General features: G+C 36.1%; 2 protein-coding genes and 3 long non-coding RNA genes across 8 annotated transcripts in view; 1 reads left to right on the plus strand and 4 right to left on the minus strand.

Moving 5' to 3' along the window:
* The window catches only part of Prosap (prosap), an 80473-nt gene that overhangs the window by 26251 nt on the left and 31751 nt on the right, over window positions 1-22471 (plus strand). For all 4 annotated transcript variants that reach the window (XM_068291747.1, XM_068291750.1, XM_068291749.1 and 1 more), the window contains exons 3-4: window positions 13335-13415; window positions 20724-21242. In XM_068291747.1, the coding sequence (XP_068147848.1) occupies window positions 21066-21242 (177 nt within the window). In that variant the 5' untranslated portion in view covers window positions 13335-13415; window positions 20724-21065. The remainder of the gene's footprint in view (window positions 1-13334; window positions 13416-20723; window positions 21243-22471) is intronic.
* Window positions 7809-8675, minus strand: LOC137577867 (uncharacterized). Its single transcript, XR_011032491.1, has 4 exons — window positions 8613-8675; window positions 8215-8551; window positions 8111-8134; window positions 7809-8047 (listed from the first exon to the last, which is right to left on the minus strand). It is a non-coding gene; the product is annotated as an uncharacterized lncRNA (long non-coding RNA).
* Window positions 8964-9358, minus strand: LOC137578073 (uncharacterized). Its single transcript, XR_011032537.1, has 2 exons — window positions 9228-9358; window positions 8964-9151 (listed from the first exon to the last, which is right to left on the minus strand). It is a non-coding gene; the product is annotated as an uncharacterized lncRNA (long non-coding RNA).
* Window positions 9604-9930, minus strand: LOC137578186 (uncharacterized). The gene is made up of 2 exons (XR_011032550.1): window positions 9848-9930; window positions 9604-9784 (listed from the first exon to the last, which is right to left on the minus strand). It is a non-coding gene; the product is annotated as an uncharacterized lncRNA (long non-coding RNA).
* LOC137578106 (uncharacterized) lies at window positions 21369-22222 on the minus strand. Its single transcript, XM_068291751.1, has 3 exons — window positions 21874-22222; window positions 21691-21814; window positions 21369-21627 (listed from the first exon to the last, which is right to left on the minus strand). Exons 1-3 carry the CDS (start codon window positions 22135-22137, stop codon window positions 21533-21535), a joined length of 483 nt encoding a protein of 160 aa, XP_068147852.1. The 5' UTR covers window positions 22138-22222; the 3' UTR covers window positions 21369-21532.

Below are 22471 nucleotides of genomic sequence, written 5' to 3' on the forward strand. Positions count from 1 at the left end.
GCAATTGGTCCCGCATTGATATTTTATGACTGGGAATTGGGCCCACTGTGCCAATAGTACAATATATGTTAACCAAAATGAATATGAATTATGCGTATCCATCGTCGATGTTGTTGTTGTCGTCAGGCGTCGTTCCCTGTTGTCAACAATATTGTTCGCCAGACTGGGCTTAAAGGCGGCATTTCTCAATTGCGACTTATGGCCATAAATAAGCAAGAAACAAACGTTACGATGTGAATGCCAGTATTGAGATTGAAAGAGGGAGAGATGGGGCGGGGAATGGAAATGAATGATGCCCGGTTTACGACCCAAAAATAGACAAAGCCCAAATCAAATCGTGATCATAGTTAGACTCTCAGTCTGGCAATTACCCCATCAAATCGATTTAATAATTCTATTAAGAGGCATTGCTTTGGTATTCTTCTTTTGCTCCCTTTCCAAGCGGAGTTTAAGTCTGTGATTTGTGGCCATTAGAAGAAGCTGGCTTTTGGATAAGGCTCTCATTTACATAACAACAAAAATGTCTAATGGCATCTAATGGCAGAGAGCAGCGAGTATGTAGAGACACAGAGGCCTTTCATTTAATTCAATTAATTAGCCTGGCCAAGAGGTAAGGCCTCAGTGTGATGAACATTTCCGCTTCAAGAGCTGCAGCAATGCTGCAATCAAAATTAATTAAGGCAACAACAACAACCACACACACACACACACACACACACACACACGCACACACACAATATTCTACATAGACACATACCAGGAAAAAAGAAGAAGATGAAGTGCAGTAGTAGGCACTTTGCATGCCTGCAGCATCAGACTCTCTGCTCAGCTTGCTCGACCTGCCACTTTATTGCTTTTTACCGCAATGTTGCACCAATTTCTGCTACACCTGCAACAACTTGATGTGTGCTGTGTTGTGTTGTGTTGCGAGTGTGGCAATGCGTTTGTCTTTTGTCTTGACATGGACACAGATGCTAAGCCAGAGTCATTGAGGATGCTAATATCAAAGTTAATACCAAATGCTATGCCAATATTGAGGGTGAATATATTACCACAGGAGGTAGGTACATACATACATATATATAGAGAACATTTTTCCTCCAAGGAGGGGAAAAAAAAACTCCCCTTCTACACTGATCAAAATAGTAGCTTATTCTTGGTCTAAATATCCGTTTAGAATGTTTGTATGTACACACAATGAATTGCCAAATGGGGAAATTTACAGTTTACTAGCTAATGTAGAAACTTCTTGCCGTCTCCGAAAGCAGACTTTTAATGGCCACTTATTGTCTTAAACCAGTTGGGAATTACATTCAATAATCTCGTGAACAAGTGAAACACCGTTCATAAATCAAACTTCTGTTTTTCTTTCTTTCTCCAAGTGTATCTCTATCTCAACTGCACTTGCACTCTCTCCTTGCCAAATGCTGATTTTTCTTATTAAATTAATATTCCTCTAACATAGACCTTCCCTCCCCCCTTCGCCCACTAGAGGTTGAAATCAAAATGCAATTCACTTGCAATGACAATAACAGAGATCGGCTTTTATTATCTGTTAGTGAGTGAATGTTAAGTCGAGCAATCAGCAAGAGCAATAAGCCATAAGATTTGCACTACTTTCGCCCACTCGCCGGCCAATCATTTCCGTTCCGAGAAAGTCGCAATAAACCTGGTCTGGGTTTCTTCAGTCTCCTCCCGCCCTCTCTTCCATTTCAGTCTCCGAACCTCCCCGTCTCAGAGGCTTTGAGTGGGTGGACAGTTTTAAATACTTTTGCCTACCCACAAGAAACAGTATACCTATATAGGTATATATGTATATGTATATATTGCAATATGAATAAGTAGTTAGAGAGTAGTCGTCGTCTTGGGTCATAAATAATAAATTACTTGACAAAGTTTATTGGTTGGTCGGTCGCTCTGTCGCTGGTCCGTTGAACAGGTCGGCAATTAAAAGGCGCAAAACTTAAGCATAACTCTCCCACACTGCTGTGTTCCACTTCACTACGTCAATTCTCCACTTGACTCCTGGTTTTTGTATCTCTCCCGCCTTCTTGCACAGCCCTTTTTGGGGAAGTGTGCCAGTTTTTTTTGTTGTTTCTTGCTCGCCTGGCATCTTCTTGATGCTTTTGCTCATACATTTTTAAAGAATCACCTAACCCAAATAAAGTTTCTGTTTTTAGCTCATATTTACAGTTTGCTAAGGGCAAACAAACAAGAAAACAAGAAAAAGCATAGCCTACAAATAGGCGCTGGGGCCTGGGCATTTGCCCGAAAAATACTTTTCCTCTGCTCGTAACTTTTAGTAGCATGTGTGTGCCATGTCTTTTATCTTTATATCTGTATCTTTTGGCAAGTCTTTGTTATGTTTTATTTTTTGTATGTTCTCTTGTAGTGTTTTTTTTTTTTGTTTTTTCCAATGCTGATTGAATTTTGTTTGAACATTCCACAGCAGCTCCACAAGAAGCAACAACAAGTTCAAATTGTCAGTGGCAACTTCTGTTTCTTTGCCTAGTTCAATTTCCTTTTATCTATTTCGAGTTGAGTGGAAGAAGCGCCACAGTCAGTCAGATAGACCGACAGTCAGACAGACAGACAGGCTGACTAACTAGTCAGTCACATGTCGAGAAAGAAATTTCTGCACAGAAAAAAAAAGTATCAACAATAAGTAGTTTTATTTTACTTGTTCTAGTTTGTATCTAGCCACTTGTATCTTGTATTCCGCTTTCGCACACACACACATACACACACACACATGTGAGAGTGTGCCAAGAGTCGTCAGCAATTTTCCATTGGCAATTGTCTTGCTGGTGCATCTCTTCCCATGTGAAACTTGGTCATTAATTTGAACGCCGTTTTACTCCGTAGTCGAAGTAAATGTAACTAAAGAAGAGCACGGCTCAATGGCATGCTTAGAAGAAGAACAAGAAATCTTTTTCTCTTCGTTTCGTTTCTTTTCTTTTCATATTTCTGCATGGCTCCCTCTTGGTGGGACGTCTATCTCACTTGATAGTGCAGCCATTTCCTTTTGTTTTCCACAATTATGCATTATCTTCAATCTGTGAGTGTGTGTGTGTGTGTGTGTTGCGCTTTAAGTTTTGCATTTAATTACTGTGCACATTTCTCAAATTTCACCCATTCTCTTCAGGTGTCTAGTCCGGTCTCTCTGAATAATGCTCATTATGCATTTCACTTTGCCTGCTGGGAAAGTTCTCTGTCACAGCTGACATCATTTTTAACAATTTCATATGATTTTTATGGCTAAAAAGCATTTTCACATAACAATTTTCATGAGCCCATAATGAAATGAAATGCCCCTTAACAGTAGGGGTATTCTTTGTCTTGGTTTTGCCTAATAAAAAATTGCCAACATTAAATGGCAATTACAATTAGCTATCTGTGTGTGAGAGAAAGAGAGAGAGACTCGAAGAAGAAATGGTTATTGGACCAAGTTCACGACAAAAAGCAACCAATTAAATGGTCACTATCTGGAATCGACACTTGCCTAAAGGAGTCCCAAACCTCTCAAAAACAAAAGGAGAAGAATGCACCGTTAGCACAAAAAAAACACATTGACAATGATATGCAAAGTGCAGCAGTTTAAGAGAGTGGTAGGGTGGGTAAGGAGAGGGCGGGGGGAGGTAACTGCAGGGTGCAAAAGGTGCACATGTGGCACGAACAGCAAACAAAATAACCAACGAAAAGAAACAAAGTGAAGGAGAAGGAAGTAAAGAAAATCCAAAGAATTGATTCTTCCATTTGCTGTTTAAAGCAGCGGCAGCGGCATCACGTGGGAAATTTTCAAGTTCAAAAGCAGTTTTCATGCCCCACCACTGCAACCAGCAAGCCATCCACCCCCCAACCATGTGGCAAACTGTAAAAATGAAAAGCAACAGCAACAACAAAGCATCCACTCACGTGAGGCTTGATAATAATCGGCTTTGAAAATCGTGAGGCAGCAACAAGAGAAGCAACAGCAGCAGCAACAGCAGCAGCAACAACAACAACACTTAATACACTCGATGAGGAAGAAGCCACAAACAGGTTGACAATCAACAACCAACCAAACGAACGAACAAACGAACGTTGGCACAAACGCAAACCCAAGGCAAAAGTCAAGCCAAAGAATTGCAACAGTTGAGGGCCTCTTCTTCACTTTAGACGTCTATCCATCCATCCATCCATCCATTCATTCATCACTCTCGCTCGTTGGTTTGTTCGTTCGCTTGCTGGATGTGATTTCAAGTCACCGCCCCCGAGAAAATGCATAACGCCCCTTTTTGCACCGGCTTACCAGCTACTGTTTAATGCATAGCCTTTGGAGTCTTTAACTTGAACAGTTAGAATTAATTGACGTTAATAATGTCCCCGATATCAAGATTTATGCTCCATGCGAAGTCTTTCAACGGTTCTTTTTTGCATTTACCAAGCATTTACCACTTGATTTTAATGGAAAACTTGACGGCAATGATAATAACAGTTGACAATTTGTCCGTAGCCAAGAGAAATTGCTGATGATGATGATGATCAGAGCCATGCTGCGTTAGGGTTAACCACACTCACTAGTCACTTGTGTCGATATCTTTAGAGCCCTGAGATGTTGATTTTACTTGTGGCCATAAAACTTTTGTCTATTGCACTTTATGTGCTCCCACATATTGGCTAAATGAAATCTACAAGCACTTGATTACTCTGGTTAGACGAGATTTATTGACTTTAACAACCAAATGAATTTCACTTTAATTTGAATATTTTTTGGTTCTAACAGTTAACAGAGTAAAGCACATTTCATTTGTTTAGTCGGACTCTTGTATATATTCATATTAAAAGGCTTGATATCCCTACAGTAAAGGGCGGACGATAAAATCCTTACAAGTCATCAAGAAGTCCTAGTCATGAATAGTTAGTTTCCGTACTGACTAATTTGGGAACAAAAGTGAAAATATATATACACAAATCGAATGTGAATTTGTCGGGCAACTCTAATAAATAAATTCTTATTTATTGTTAAAATATTTTGCAGCAATTTAATGGTAATAAAACAGTCCTATTATTCTTTAATGGATTGCTTGGCAGGAAATGGGCTAATAGATTTGATTTGAGTTATATTTAGATCCTATCTAGTATGTATCTCTGACATATTTGACTGTATAATATGGTATTTAAATTTGTTAATCAATTATTTTTATAGATACGATAAAAAAAAAAAACAGATTAATAGCTGAAAGACCAATGCGAGTTAAGCTCCCAAATAAAAGATGGGGGGGATGTTTAATAGCTTTCTTTTTTTCTATATTATGTGATTTGTTACAACATTTCCTTTTGGAGCAAGTTGATGTTTGATGGTACAGAAAATGTGTGATTTATATGGGACTTTTAACTGATTGATGTATTGTGTTTTCACAAGGCACCTAAGACGAAATTGTACTAAAAGGAATTTTCCTTTCACATCGAATTCGTTTTAAAAGTTTTCATTTATATCCCTGCTGCTTGCATGACTCTTCTCTGCCACATGGCCGAAATGCATGTGAAGAAAATTTATGTGCAACCACTTAAAACGTTACCATAAAGGCCTATGAATACACACTCAAACACACACACTCACACACACACAGCATCATTTAAGTTGCATTCAGCTACTTGTGAGTTCCTACCATTAAATTGTAGTCGCTTTTCTCCAAAACGAAATAAGAACAAGTCTCTCTCACTAAAGTGCAAACACGATTGACGATTGCATTTCCATTTCCATTTCCCTGCTACAGGCACGTTCCACAAAAAAAAAAAAGAAGAACAAAAAATCCAAGAGTTGAGGGTCATAAAAATAAATTTTACGACCTGGCACAAACCAAGAAACGATGAACAGAGAACCAAGTGAGATGGCACTGACTGACCGACCGACAAGACCCCACCAAAGTTGCCACTTTGTATAGCACCTCCAATGGGGTAATTAAAAAGAACTTAGCACATGGCCGCGACACGACTAAAACCAAGCAAAAGCAAACTAAACAAGGAGACAGTTTAGTTAAGTTCATAAATGTCAAGTTCAGGGTTATGGCAATGGCAAAAAGAAGAAGAAAAAAAAACAAAAAGGTAACAAAGAGAAAAAAAGACGTCAAAAGCACGTCTCGCCCTACCAGGTAAAATGCTTTTAAATGGCTCTCTGTCGGTGAGAGAGACACACAAAGCCTGAAATAGCAAAAACAATGAAACGCGTAATTAATTTGACTGCGTCTTAATCTCTCATTTGCCCCTCCCATCCCTACACTGGTTCCATCCATCAAACCCCATCACTCTCTACTAGCCCGCAGACCGCTGACAGTTGGTGAGAATTGAAGGTGGTGAGAACTTCACTCTTATTTAATGAGCTTTTTTTTTTCTTCATCAATACCCTGTAGTCATCAATGGGTAAAGTGTGTGCAGGCCCTAAATAATCTACGGTCTATCTATAGTATGAAGAATCAGATGTTCTAAAAAATTAGCGTTTCCCTACTTTGAGGTGTAAGAAATGAACGATTAATAATCATAATAATTAAAAAACGTTACTCAAAATATCTTCCCTTATTTACATCAAAGTGATAAAGTAACAAAACATATATTTATAGTATTAAAATTACTAATTAACAACTTAGTTACAGTTCATTTTAAAAACTGCACGCATTTTAATTTTTCGATAACAAACAAATTTGTGGCAATCTTTCGATATATTTCATATTACAATGCTGCCACATCGCCTCTTCAAAGTTCACAGGGTATTAATAGTACGATCTGAGAATTTCTACAGATTTTTTGTTGCCTTTTTTTTTCATTTTCCGATTGAATTTTTTTATGTAAACAGTTCATTGAGCTCCAAGAGTTTGAACTAATTAAAAACTAATTAAGCACTTGATTTGATTAGCTTAAAGTACTTTTTATGATTTCTCGAACAGAAATTGTTTAAATAGCCACAGGAGGAAATGGAAGTTAATCTTCCAGGAATTTCAAATGATTAGAGGCTAAATGGAATTGTTTGTGAACTTCCCCACATAAATGTACAGTATTATTCACTCATATAAGTTAACCCACAAATAATGGTGTAGAGGACCATGATGATGATGATGATGAAACATAAGCCGCTTATAGCTTAAAGTCCAAGATGCAAAAAAAGAAGGAAAAAAAAACAAACACTTCGTAATCAAATGCCTGTGCATGTAATTTGAGTTTAATGAGTGTCAAAGTTATTAAAAATCATTTGTTGCCCAGTTATGGTTGTTGCTTATGGCCAGGCAAGTTTGTTTGTTTTTTTTTTTTTTTTTTTTGGTTCGTCTCAAGTCGACTCGAGTGGCCATTAAAGGCAGCAAATGTTACCAAATCGTTTAGACGAGCCACAACAAACCCGTTTTTGGTCAGTCATTGAGCTTAATTATAGTTCTGAAGCTCCAATGCGTATCTCCTTCTTTGAAAGTGTTGTTAATTTTCAATAAAACCAAAAACTAAATATGTGACAATTTTCGCTTAAGCAAATTTACATAACTACACGAAAATAAAGTGATTGAAATGAAAATGAAATAGCCACAAAAGAAGCACGCAAACCTCAAACAAACAAACCACGACAAAGCCATAGACAGAGAAGGCGAGACATTGATAAAGATAGAGACAGGAAAAGAGACAGGTTGAGAGGTAGGTGAGATATCTCTTATAAAGTTGTTTGGTGTCAAAGACAACAAGAAGAAATAACAATGATTACAACAGACTGAAAACAGAAATAAACATTTCGTATTGCGCTAGCATTAGGTTATCGATTCCAATATACCCTGTAGTAAAAGTAAAATCAATTTAATTGCCACATTAACAATCAGACATCATTTAAATATGTATTTGTTACGATTTACAGTGTAATTGCTTAATGTTTCATTAAAACGCGCTACAATTCTTCTTTTTTTTTTTTCAAAGCATTTTGTAGAAACGCTCTGGTTTTCTTCTCAAGATTCTTCCAAAGCACATTCATCAGTCAAGGGGGTGCGGATTTTCATGAAGATTAATATTGACTTCAAGATTTAGTATTGGATTGATTCTAAAAAAAAAAGATAATTGTAGAAATTAACTAATTAACTTTAGGTCATAAGTGCAGAGAAACCTTATGGTTCGATCCATCAAACTACTGGTCATCGTGAAAGCGGCAGGCGTTAAAATATACTAATTAGTTTTAGGTTATATTAAGACCAAGTTATCATAAATTACCTCCAGTTACCAGCGAACATACTGAATAGGTATAGACAAATGATATTTAAACCGATCTGCATCTTAATGTTTGTAAAGTTGATGAGCAAGTGACGAAAACTTAATATTTAAATATGGAAATGGATAACATTTTTCTTTGGTTCTTAATTTGCATGACTGAGACAATATGTACATCAAATCTAGTTGATCGAAAATATTCATTAGTTTCGGTTACACAATTGTGTTTTAAATGCATTTATCAACACTTAATGATGGAGCTTCTAAATAAATTTCTAAAGTTTTTAGATTGATGTATACTTTTTAGTGCCAGATTCTCGGCATTTTTTGCCATAGTTCACTGTAAGAAAGATAATTTTCAAACCGGTTGATATATAAGAAGAACTTCAGATAGAACTAACCTCCAGCCAGTAGTCGAGATACTGAATTGGATAAGGTAAATAACCATTGAAGCTAAATGTATATTCATGCTTGACAAGTGAAACAAAGACTGAGAAAAGAAATGAACACGTGCCACGAGTTAAATAGTGTAAAAAATTTCTATCATCGATTGGTAATTTGGCTCTTAATTTCCATAGCTAGAAAAATAAAATGATAACTCTATTATACCTGGAAAAGTTCGTTTGTTTTGGTTCTAAATGCGTATATATCCTTCATCTAAGCCGTTAACAAAGTCAACTTATCCTTTATAGTTTATTTAGTTCTACATTTAGAATACCTAGTACTGAGACAATCGGTGCTGAAAGTTCATATTCTTTATGCTTAGTCACTTTTTACTTTCAAGGACTTTTTTTATTTCAGATATTGTGTAATAAAAACATGTTGAATGTACATAGTAGTCAACTTATTGAATGTCCTTGCGTCTTACTTGCATTCTTCTAATAGCCTTTAGGATCTCCGACCAACATTCTCCAGAATGACATTTACTACTGGTTTGACACTATAGGAAATATAGTGATATTTCAAAATACTTATTTGCCGATCCTTTGAACAATATTTTAGATTTGAATAATTACCTCCAGTTACCGTCCATGAAACTGTTTATAATCAGGCAACTAAGAATCAGACCGAACTGGACCTTCATATTTAAAAAGTGATTCAAAGACTGTAGAAACATAGAACTCGTACGATTATTTTATTTCAAAAATAGATCAACTTTTGCACTTTAGCAGCAAATGCCTTAATTTGCATAACTGGAACACAAATTAAACATTATATCTGACAAATTATAGAAAATTGATTCGTTTTGGTTCAGCAGGTGATAATAAATGCACATGGATATTATGTTATGAGTGTCTGACAAAGCCAACAACAGATTCATCCATTTTTCATACAGGGTGGAAGAAACATTTCCCAAATATGAGTTTCATAAAACAAATCAATTTAAAAACATTTGATTTAGGAAAATTTTTTATTGGTTTAAAAAAAGTTACAATTCCTTTGCCATTTTTACTTTTAAGAACTTGTTATTTTATCTGAAACCTGAACTGTTCCCATCTTGTCTTAGAAGTCTTTGGGCGAATTAAAGCACTAGCCAACATTTTCCAAAACTACATTTACTATGGGTTTGATGCTATAAAAAATATAATCATTATGTTTAAATCGTAAAAATATTAATTTATTGGAAATGAATTACCTAAAATTACCATTCAGGACACTGAATATGAAAAGGCAGAACAAATTTAGACCAATATTCATCTTGGTACTTGAAAATTGTATTGAAGACTAAGAACAAATTAACATTTGCAATAGCTTTTTAAGTTGAGGTGACGTTTTTTAGCCGTTTCTGAACACGACTCTAATACACCTTAAACAATCCATTTGTTATGGTTATAAAATCACTTATAAATTTATTTCCGTATACAATTTGCTGATATTTTATGTTCTTTTGAAATCAAAATGTATCCTTAGAAACTAGTTACCCACTTACATTTGATTTCTTAAAAATTTCAGGCAAATCGGTGAAGTATTTTAAAAAATATGGGTTTAATTTTAGGGCCACGTCAGAATGTTTCATGACTTCTGAGAGCTTAAAGACCTTTTAAAAATGCGGTGAAGACGATTTCTTAGGAATGGCTTAACCAATCACTCTCAAGTTTTTTTTTGAAATACTTTACTGACTAGTGTTTAAGTAAATAAATAAACAAATAAATCAAATTTAGTTTGGAGATTTCAGTGAAAAACGTAACTTTCTTTATATCAGTTGCCGTTCTTTCCATAGTTTTTATTAATTTTTCCTTTTAAAGAACCCATTAATATTTATGATTTTGGATAATCTCAACGACCCAAGGACTTTTAGAACATCCTTTACCATTGACTCTCTAAAATATTGTAGGCGTCATCAATTTCTAATTGATCAACTCAATCCATTTTTGTAGAAGTAATCTACAAAAACACTTTTTATTTCTCGTAAAACTGAAAAAATATATTTAGCTTATTTATTCCCAGTAAACTTTATTTTATTTCATAAAGATGTTAGGCCGGTAATCTTCCTCTCGGAATTATTTGTATAAATTCAGATTGTGTAAGCTCAATATTAAAAATAAATTACTAGTATTTTTCTGGGTTCTCCATCATTGCGTGCATGATGTATATAATGACGCAACTTAGAATTTGAGTGAACTTTATCTTGGTGTTTGAATAGGGTAACAAAGAATGTGGATTAAGTGCCTATGTGACTGTATTTAAAATTGATCTCGTTATACCCTTGCAAAAAGGGTATATTAATTTTGGTCAGAAGTGTGCAACGCATAGAACGAAGCATCTCCGACCATACAAAGTATATATATTCTTGATCAGCACGACGAGACGAGTTCAACTAGCCATGTCCGTCCGTCCGTCCGTCCGTCCGTCCGTCTGGATCAACGCAAACTCCTCCTAGACCGTAAGAGCTACAGAGCTGAAATTTTGCACGTAGGCTTGTATATACTGCAGGCGTTGTATATCTCGGATTCAGCCGGATCGGACCACTATATCGTATAGCTCCCATACAAACCCCAAAGTCACGAACAGTGACTTTTCTCAATAACTTCGTTATTTTCTATGCTATTATCGTGAAATTTAATATTAGAGACTACGCCTATAAGCGACTATGCCAAATTTGATCAAGATCGGGTGACTATATCATATAGCTCCCATACAAACGGCCAAGTCACGAACAGTGACTTTCTCAATACCTTCGTTATTTTCTGAGCTATTGTCGTGAAACTTAATATTAGAGAGTTTACTACGCCTATAAGCGACTATGCCAAATTTGATCAAGATCAGGTGACTATATCATATAGCTCCCATAGGAACGATTGGTCGAAAACAGTGACTTTTGTAAATAGCTTCGTTACTTTTAACGCGATTGCTTTTAAATTAAACATTTCTTAATTTAATATATATGTTAATGACTGTGCCGAATTTGATAAAGATCGGGTGACTATATCATATAGCTCCCATAGGAACGATCGGTGGAAAACAGTGACTTTGATCAATATCTTCGTTATTTCCTATGATTGTAGGCATTTCTTTCTCAAGCTTAAGCCTTTTTAGATAAAACGTTCTTCCACATTGATGGCTAATAGGTAAGGAAAGAGTTACCAAAAAAGTTGCAAGGGTATACAAACTTTGACGCGGTCGAAGTTAGCCCCGGCCCTCTCGTTTTAATTTACTTCCAACTCTTTAAAACCTGAAAGAATTCATTAGTTTTGGCTACACAATCTGTGGCTAATGCAGCTTCCTTTTGACATTTGTTTTCATATAAAGATTACACATTTTTATACATTTTGCTTATATTTATATATCTCTAAAATGCTCCTTGAATCCTCTTTGAACCATTAGGCGACATTACGGAGAACAACATTTATCACTGGCCTAACACTATTGGGTAGTTTAAAAATAATGTGGTTAGTTTATGATTCGTAAAATAATTAATTAGTAATTAATTACCTCCAATGTCCATTCTCAACACTAAGTTGCAAGAGAGAAAAAGTTTAAAAAATGAGATAAATAATTTAAAATTGTTTGGGAAATAGAAATAGAAATTTAGGCATAAATTACCTAGAGTTACGTCCAAAAAAACTCAACACTAGCAGGACAAAATACTTTGATGAGAAATGCATATTTCTGATTGTTAAGTGAAACAAAGTGTAAAGAAAAAATGAACACGTATGATTATTTGAATATGGAAATTTGATGACTCATTTAGTTCTTAATTTGCATAACTAAGAAAATTAGCCAAAATAAAAGGAATAGTCACAAGAAAATGAATTCGTTGTGCTCTCTAAATGCATTTGTCTATATTTTATATGCCAAAATCCGATAACAAATTCGAGCAATTCTCGGAAATATTCTTTTAAATTTTCGCATTGGGTACAAGAGGTACATATGTTGTATGTACATATAAGTAACAAGTTTATATATAAGACGGCTTCACGTTAATTTGGCCACAAGCAATGAACAACTTTGGTTTTGGCTGCTGCCAATTGGCATGCAATTTGTATGGCTCTTGCCCTGTCTCGGGCTCTGGCTCCCACTGTGGACTGTGGGCGTTTGGTTATTGTGTGTGTGTGTGTTCGGTTTGATATCCACCCCCATAACAGAAACAACTATGATTCTATGTGTTGATACCCTGTAAACAAAGTGTACAAGGGTATACAACAGATAATATAAACTGTGGTAAAAGGTAAATCAAATTCGGTGCATCAATCATGTTTTCTCTGGGTTTTTTTTTCTTCTGCGCGTCTGCTGTTCACATGGCGTATGATTGATGGCCCTGAAGCCAACCAAGGGAGTCTGAGGTCTGTGGATCAGGAGTCGGGAGTAAGGACTAGGAAATTAGCTTTGTTGTTGTTGTTGTTGTTGTTATTGTTGCGTAGTTGTGTTGTGTGTTTGCGTTGAAACAAATTGCGTTTATTGAGAAAATTGGCAGGAAAAATATTTGCACGTTATATACAAATTAATCAAGTTCATATACATATACACGGTATATAGAAAAGGAGATTGCCTCCTGTCAACTGTCATGGTCGTGTGGAGTTATCCTACCGAGTAGATTAGATGAGCTAACATATTTTGATGACTTGAAATTTCTCAATCTACAATAATAATATATTTTCCCCTCTCTCTCTCTCTCTTTGCAGATATTTGATGGAGTTGGCACAGTTTGAGGAGCATTGCAGCCTCTAGGCGGTGATTGAGAGCATGAAGAGGGTGGACGACGGGTAAGTTTCGAATCAAATTTATAATTTGTCTGTGCTTCAGACATATGCATATAAGTAGGTATATGTATAGTATGATTTGGATACAATTTTGTTGATGTTTTTACTGTGGTTGCTGCTGTTTTTGTCTCTCAGTTGGGTGTTTGTTTTTTTTACCTGCATTTGCAAACCGGTTGAATCGGTTTTTATATCTATCTATACGTACATATTCAGGTATACATTTGTCGCAGTTGAGGGTATTTGCATAAAGTTTTGTTCTCTTCTGTTCAATCAGTGTTTTATTTAATTTATTTTTATTGATTGCAGAAACATTTAACTTAATGACTGCTGTCTGCCACTGACGTAATTCAGAAAAAAGGTTGAAACCATTATACATATATGTATGGCAAGCGAATTCGATATATAATGAATCGATTTAAAATTTCTTACTTTTTATTTAAGCTTTTTAATGCGATGTGAAATTGACACTTCAATAATTAGAAACTATTGAAAGAAAAGTGCAGTAATTTGCCAAATTAATTTAACTAAATGTCAAACTAGATGACAATAACTGGAAAGCAAATATAAAATGGGTTAATTTAGGGTTTATTGACATTTCGATGCTTTTTGTTAGGCCATGTTAATAAGAAGTAGCAAAAAAGTTATCTTTAAATTTTTCTGTTTTTCTAATATTTTCATTTATCACCGAGGGGATGTTTCTTAAAAAAAATAATAGATATAAAAATGGTTCATTCAACACAGGAATGCTTAAATCTTAGTATTTTACTATCAGTAGCTATACGAAACCAAAAAGTAATTACAATATAATTACAATATTATTATCCCATTCGATTTATAGCTTGGTTGGAATAAGATAACATAATAAAATTTGCTTCATTTTAATCAATTTTTCTTTTAGCAGTAAGATGTAAAAACTAATTACACATAGTTTGTGTAATCGATAAAAATAAAAATTTTTAGTTAAATGAATATGGTTACTCTCTATGTGGAAAGAGTATGAATTGGTTCAATGCCATGGCAAACAATTTGTTTCGGTTTTTTGTTGGCAGTGGATTTCATTCAGGACAGGAAGTTACCAGGTCTACCTGCCTGCTATTCTGTGGTTTTTGAGCTAAGTTTCTTTTTTGTTATCGTAATTTGTTGTTGGTTACGGTGTGTGTATATGTAGTGATTGTGAGGATGATTCCCTTAGCAACATGATTGAGCCTAGACAAAAGAGTCAGCTAAGGAGCAACCTGATTGCACGCTCCAACTGGCAGACCAACAAAGGGTTAAGGTGGTGCCACACACACACAGATATTCATGTATTTTCCATTGAGGAGGAGGTCAGAGTTAATTTTCTTATTGTATTAGCCCCTTTAGCATGCCACTTCCTCTCAGATTGCCCTTTCTCTAATATGTATTTTGCTTTTTTCTCAGTTTGTTTGTCGAGCATAATGATGCCACTTGATTGAAAATGAACGTGACTGGAAAACAAGTTTGGGATTTCTATTTTTTTTATTCTGTTTGCTTTTCCCGTTTTTATTTCCTCCTATTCTTTCACTCCCTCTCTCTTTCTCTGTACTTTTATCTTTTGTATTTATGCATTGCAGCAAAATCAAAAAAAATGAAGCAAGTAAGTCGACTCGTCGACTTGGGTATACCATACACCTGGTGAAACAAATATTTCAAATTTCGAAGACCAAATGTATGTCTATTAAATTGTTTTTACATGTCTTATACTATGTGCTATCTCGCTCACTCTACAAACACACGAGCACTCTAGCGCCGCTACTAGCCAACGTCCAATTCTGGCCTTGTGGACCGCGTAGTAAAATACGTTCATACGCATGTTTTACATGTTTCTAGTCCGATTTCCATAAAATTTGGTAGTTTGGTAGAAATAGATAAGATTAATTAGTCTGCCAAATTTAAATGCGATAGTCAAAAAACTAAAGGAGGAAATCGTTTTTTCCTAAATTATGGAGGCGGAAGTGGGCGTGGCAAAATGTGAAAATATCTAAATTCTCTGCGCATACTATGCCAGTATACATACTAAATTTGGTGACTTTAGCTTTGTTAGTTTTTGATAAAATCAGTTTTGTTTAATTTACGGGGGCGGAAGTGGGCGTGGCAAAATGTTTAAATAGCCAATATCTGCGCGTCTATTAAGCTAGTCTACATACTAAATTTGATGTCGGTAGCTATCATAGTTTTTAAGGAAATCACTTTTATGTAAATTCCGGGGGCGGAAGGGGGCGTGGCAAAAAGTTTAAACAATTAGTTTCTGCGCGCTAACTAACCGAGCATATAAACCAAATTTGATGTCTCTAGCTATTATACTTTTTAAGAAAAACAGTTTTGTGTGATTCCTGGGGGCGTAAGGGGGCGTGGCAAAAAGTTTGAACAGTTAATTTCTGCGCACTAACTAATTGGGTATACAAACTAAATTTGATGTCTCTAGCTGTCATACTTTTTAAGAAAAACAGTTTTATGTGATTCCTGGGGGCGTAAGGGGGCGTGGCCGAAATTCCAATTAATGCTGAACATGTGCATACTACACGAGTATACATGCCAAATTTGGTGGCTCTAGCTCTTATAGTCTCCGAGATCTGCGTGTTCATACAGACGGACGGACGGACGGACGGACGGACGGACGGACGGACGGACGGACGGACGGACGGACGGACGGACGGACGGACGGACATGGCTAGATCGACTCGGCTGTTGATCCTGATCAAGAATATATATACTTTATAGGGTCGGAGAAGCTTCCTTCTGCCTGTTACATACATTTTGGCGACTTTAATATACCATTTCACCCTATGGGTGTATGGTATAAAAATAGCAAAATAAATTAGCCAAGAAACTTTTGTGACATGTTTTGCTGCTGCTGGCAATGCTGGAGATATTGCTGCCTCTGCCTTGTTTACAGAAAAGGAATCAAAGTAAAGGAGGTCCTGTTCCAGCTTTAGCTCGGTTTTTTTCTTCTTTCGTTTTGCTCTTACTCTCAGGACAGATGGTTCTCGTTTTTCTTGCAGCAGCATAATCGCATTTAATATCATTTAATTAAAGTTCGCTGCTGCTGGCTTTCGAGCTTGAAGGAGGCCCTGAGGAGGCGGCGTATGGAATGGTGGTCCATTCACCATTTTGTTGCATGTTTTCTAACAGAATTATGTGCGCATTTCCGTTTCCGGCACACGCAACGCTGCACACAAAATGGCGTCGTCTTCGATTCACTAAGCTTTCACAGTGGGACAAACAGAAAAACAGAAAATATCGCATTATTTTTTATGTAATAAATTCGTTTAGAGTTTTAAGTTTAGTCTGAGACTAAGGAATATGTAAATGGATGCGTAAACTTGATTTATATTTGCTTTTTGTGCGTTTCTCTGTGTTTTTCAGTCTGTCCCACTGTCGCTCTCTCTCTCACTCTTTGTCAGAGAGAAATTGCTGGCCATTATTAAGTTGTGCAGAGTTTTAGACTGAGTGAGGATTCTGTTGTTGTCCCTGCATTTTCTTGAATTTGTTATTTTGCATTGCCATGGCAAATAATTTGCAGCCGCACAAAATGCAATATGGTTTGGCAGAGAAGAAAATGCAATTCCACTTTCAGCTCATAAAGCCATTAAAATGACACACAAACATAATTTGCCATTGCAAATGGACTGAATGCAATTTTAAATACTCTTTATCCGAACTGTGTTTGCATTTAACCTAACTAGATCATCATTGAGTGCCATTTGACCCACAAAATGATGATGTTGTTGTGAGCATGTGTGTGTGTGTGAGGCGCCAAGGGACAACTAAAATCCAACGATTGTGGCATATTTCAAATATAATTCATCCCATGGAGCAATATGTACGCACATAGCACTTCAATTTGCGTTTAATATTTAGGTTCATGGGGGCCATTGGGCCAAAAACACAACAACAGCAACAACAACAAAACTTGTCAACATCAAAGTCTGTCAACTTGGTTTCATAATGTTCGTCACACTTTTTCTACTTTTCTTTTTTTTTTGGCCCTGTCATAATGCGATGGCTTGACAAGAGGCAAGTGTCACAAATACTTAAACTTAAGGTGAATGGCAACCACAGAGGCAAGAGAGATAGCGAGAGAGAGAGAGACAGGGAGAGGTAGAGGCACTTAAACTCAAGTGGCCAACAGCCCACAACTAACCAGACTTAAAAGAGAGTGCTCCAATTGTCGAAATTTTAAAGCCCTAACCCTTTGGGAAAAAAAGAAAAAGGATGAGCGAATCAATAAATATACATACATATATAGAAGAAAATCGTAGAAAATTTGAAAAACCCCCAATGGATATTTCGGGTAAATGGGAATGCATGAGTTCGGCTTGATTTGGGGCGTGAAAATCAAATAACTGTCAGACCAAAGACAATAGACAGGATAGCAGAACAGCAGCAGCAGCAGGATAGCTAGACAGACAGACAATAGACGGCATTAGAAATGGAGTGAGGGCTAGAGTAAACTTGACTGAGTTTATTTGATGTGCTGCTGCTGCCACCTGGTGGCCAAAAAAAGCAGAAGAAAAAAATTTGCCACTTTGACAGCAAACAGCAGCAGCGGCAAACAAACTGACAGCTGTCAAGCTGTTGGAAATACTGAAGCAACAGCCAACTTTCGAGGGGTTGTGCAGGGCAACAGCCAACAAAACAAAACAAAACAGAAACTCACAACATGCACATAAATGTTGCTTTAAGGTCAAGCATAATTTTTCTATTATCCATTTCCCCTCCACCTTTTTTTTTTTTTTTTGTTGGTTAGATACGATGGGCTTTCAAGTGAAAAATTGCCATTGCCATTGCGATAATTGAACAATTCTGCAATGTGTTGGAATACATTTTTTTTTCAAATTTAATAAAATTGGTTTCTATCACCCCCCTCAAGGAAATTCAATTAACACACAAACCATAAAAGCATAAAATGATAATCCAGTTAATCACCTACAATCTCATTTGTTTTTCTTTTGTCTTGAATACCCTGTGACCTATAGAAGTTATAGGGGTATATGTATATAAGAATTCTTTAATTGTAAAATACATAAAGAACTAGAACTAGAAGCAGAAGATGAAGAATTCTACAGGATTGTAGACCAAATGTTTTAGATATTTACATGGGTAAGTCTAGTCATGATCCTGATCCAAATTCTTTCACTATTTCACTTACAATAATGAAATCTTTATCAATGATTGACTTTGAATTTGATAAAGATAGAATACAGAAATTTGATAGTCAATACAGGGTATTTAAATAGTCAGCTTATGCATTTAATTTTGTCATTTAATTAAGTTAAATGACTCGACAAGAGTCAGGCGCTAGGGAAGGAAATAACCACAACCACGTGGCGTATGCGGATATGTGTGTTATCAATAAAGAGAGTCCAAATCGGCCCAAAAGTTAAATCTAATGGCCAAAAAGTTATCTTTAGCCACATTTATTGTTTTTATTGTTTTCATTATCAATGCCGTGGCCCACGTTCCACATCTTATCACAAGTCTGGCGACAATCGAGTTGCTCTGCTGCTGCTGCTGTTAATATTTTTCATTTTTCATTCTCTGATTGACAGCAAAAGCTCTCCAAGGTAAACGTGGCTCACTTGTTTAAACGAAGTTGTTGTCTCTGCTTTTTGTTTTATTATTTCTTTTTATTTTCGAATTTCATGTAATTTATGTATTTCGGTGAAGTTTCTTGACCGTGACATGTTTTTAATTTTTGTTTTTGAGGGCACTGAACTAGAAAAAAAAACACTAACAAAAACAAAAACAGTTCCCCAATTGTTCCCTATCTTCTTTGGCATTGTTTTAAATGCATTTGCTTTTTTGTTTTTGTTTTAACTAAATATTCAGAGCTTAAACTAGTTAAATTGCAATCAACACGAACCACAATTAAAAGCGACAAAGTGCAGACTAGTGACGCCCACAGCTCCCTGGGGACGGGGGTGACATTACTCATTAAGCATACGACTATTCGCACATATTCCCATATAAAACTGTCATCTAGTCTCCTCTTGGCATACATTTCCCTGCACTCGTGGTGGTTTAGCTCTTTATCCGCTTCTCTTTTTTTTTTTTTTGCTTTTTGCCTATATATCGTTTTTGAGGTTAGCGTGTGAATTAAATTTTTGTGCATAATTGCAATTGCTGCTGCAGTTTTTGCCATAAAATGTCTATATCAAAGAGTAATCAGCAGTGACAGCAACAGCAACAACAACTGTAACGGCAAAACGAAAAAAAAAAAACGATTAGTTGGCTTTTCCTCTCCTCTTACACCCATACTCTCTCAATAGAGAAGTGTCTCCCTCTTAGTGTCACTGGCCAATTGACTGATGAAGGGGAACACAGACCTCAGACCACAGACTCTCAGACATGGACATGGTCTCGTACCCAAAACTCGACGCAACTACGGTGCGTAGGCCTGTCTTGTATGGTGGAGACTGGAGAGAGGCCAAGGGAATGCAGTTAGGAAAACCAATTTACAAATTAAGTTTTCAACGTTAAGTGCTGTGGCAACGAGTAAGTTAGTTAGTTAGTTATCATATCCCATAGCTAATGGAAGAACGCTAGGCGTTTTAGGCAGTCTGTTCATTTAAGGAGATTTACTTCCAAGCCATGAAATCGTAAACATTTGAAGTTGACTAGTTTTAAAAATGGAAACGCGTGTTTAAAAACTTTAACTAAGAAAGTCTGGCTTTGCATGTGCTTATCTAAGGGCTTAGTTAGTTAGTTTTTGAAAAAATCAGGCTAGAACTTCATTAGGTACATACTTAAAATAAACCCAAGTAATGTATATGTGTAGTTGCATCCATAACATGGGATTCATTACCTACTCTAATCGAAGTAGGATTTAAATCTAAGACGGAACTAAAGCCGAAAGATAGTTTTGTGATTCAGTTTTACGTCTTAAAAACATAACGTACATAGAATATTCCTTAATAGTATTTGTATTTCAAATCTTTTCATTAGATTCCATAATCTCAAAATAATCACCTGGTTTCCATAGAATGACTAAAAGGAATGGCAATTAGCTACAGGGTATCTCGACTTCGATTCAATGTGTTAGAGATACTAAATTTATGTATTTCACTCAGTATTTTGCCTGATTGCACGAATTTGGAAAAACAAAGTGAGGAGAGAGTGGAGAGAGAGGGAGGTGAATTGTTGTATATACATAGTTAAATTCTGCAGAGGTTAAGCGGCTGCCCTCTTTTATTTTGGTTATACAAATTCATTCTTTTAATTAAGTTTATTTTTGAAACTTAATTGAAGATTTTACTTAATGAAATTCTCTTGTTATTTCTCTTTTTACAGTTCCATCATGCTGCCAACTCAAGGAGAAACATTTAGCGAAATGTCCAAACGAAATGCAATCCCCCAGCAGGCTTTAGCCAGCTCAATTAAATAAATACTAACCCAACAAATTTGTGAACCGTCGAAACGAAAAGATAAACGAAGAAACAGAAAAAAAAAAACAGCAGAAAAACTTTTTAAAAAGAGGGAGCAAAGTTATTTCGGTGATAAAAGAAAGCTTTGGACTTTTTGATAAAATTGAATTGAATCATATTTTTTTTTGTGTACCCGGTTTAAATTAAAGCCGTCAAAATTACGACGTATCACCCACCCACGCCCAAAGTCAAACAGAACCCGGCCAATATGGACGCCACGTCCGGGCCGGGGGCGTTTGACGATGAGCCACCGCCAGAGCCGAGAGACGGTTGGCTACTGGTGCGCATCCATGTGCCAGAGCTAAATGTCTACAAGTGTTTGCAGTTCCCATCGGAGCGTCTAGTTTGGGATGTCAAACAGCAGGTGTTAGCCTCATTGCCAAAGGTAAGACTGACAATCTAAACCCACATATATATACATATATAGGTATGTGCTAGTGCATGGCATGACCCAAAAAACTATAGCTAGAACAAGAAGATCTCTAGAGAATCAAGAAAAATCACTATAGCATGTCATTTTGTCACGTGACTGCGGTAAATGAGACGCATCTCAACTGAACGACATTCTGTTATTAAAACATAAATTTTGAAATCCATTTGAAACATACGAAAGACAATTCTTGCATGAAGCCAAAGATAAGGAATTTCAATCATTTTACTATATCTACTACTCGTCTATGCATAGGTCGGCAGATAGAGATCTTCATCGTAGGCATAGAGAAGTTCAACGAAATAGGACCACACGACCAGCCAGGCATATAAAAGAACAACTGTAAATAGGATTATAACTTTAGTGAAAGAAAACCAATAATTAGATTTTGATCTTGACTTACATAGTGTAATTACAATCAATATGATTATGACCACGACGAAGGAATAAACTATTAGAGCCACAATGTGTACAAACATCCAGATCGGTGTTAAAACCAAAAAGGGTACAAAGAGGATCTCATTGTTCTACAATTGGATAAGAAAGGGTTATAAGAATTCTTAACTTTAAACTCCAATTAGCTCACATTGTGCACACCAATGCAGAGAAATGCTGCAGTTATAATGCCGAAGAATGAGAATACCATTGTGGTCTTCAGGGCTGCCGGTGGAAAGGTGTGACGTTGATACTCATTTGGGAAAATGCACTCCATCATGAAGGCAGTGCCAAAGGTTAGATAACAGAACCATGTTAGGAATATGCAACCGAATATTAAAGTTCCCGTCCTCAATGAGTAGCAAAAGCAACAACTGTGTAATATTTTTCGCAAATACTTGCAAAGACAGACCATGATTGCAGACTGAGTTCCCTTGGTTTGTGACTACAAAAATTTAGTACTGAAATTTTTACGATTTCCGCAAAGCAATTTATACAAACTTTTAAATTTTCTATCTAAAATGTGACATTTGTTGGTAGGTGAACTGAGTTAATTCTAATATTCATGTTTTGCTTCTGTTATGTCACGTTTTTTACCACACTTTACAGTTCTATCATTGTGATAGTGGGAAGGGTAGCATAAGTATCTTAATAATAAATGTCTCTGTGGGGAATTAATTACTTGAAGTGATTTTTATTGATTGCAAAACTTTATATACATATACGTAGTATTTGTTCATGTGAGATTG

This window comes from Drosophila tropicalis, unplaced genomic scaffold, assembly GCF_018151085.1.
Source record: "Drosophila tropicalis isolate 14030-0801.00 unplaced genomic scaffold, ASM1815108v1 contig_593, whole genome shotgun sequence".
NCBI lineage: Eukaryota > Metazoa > Arthropoda > Insecta > Diptera > Drosophilidae > Drosophila > Drosophila tropicalis.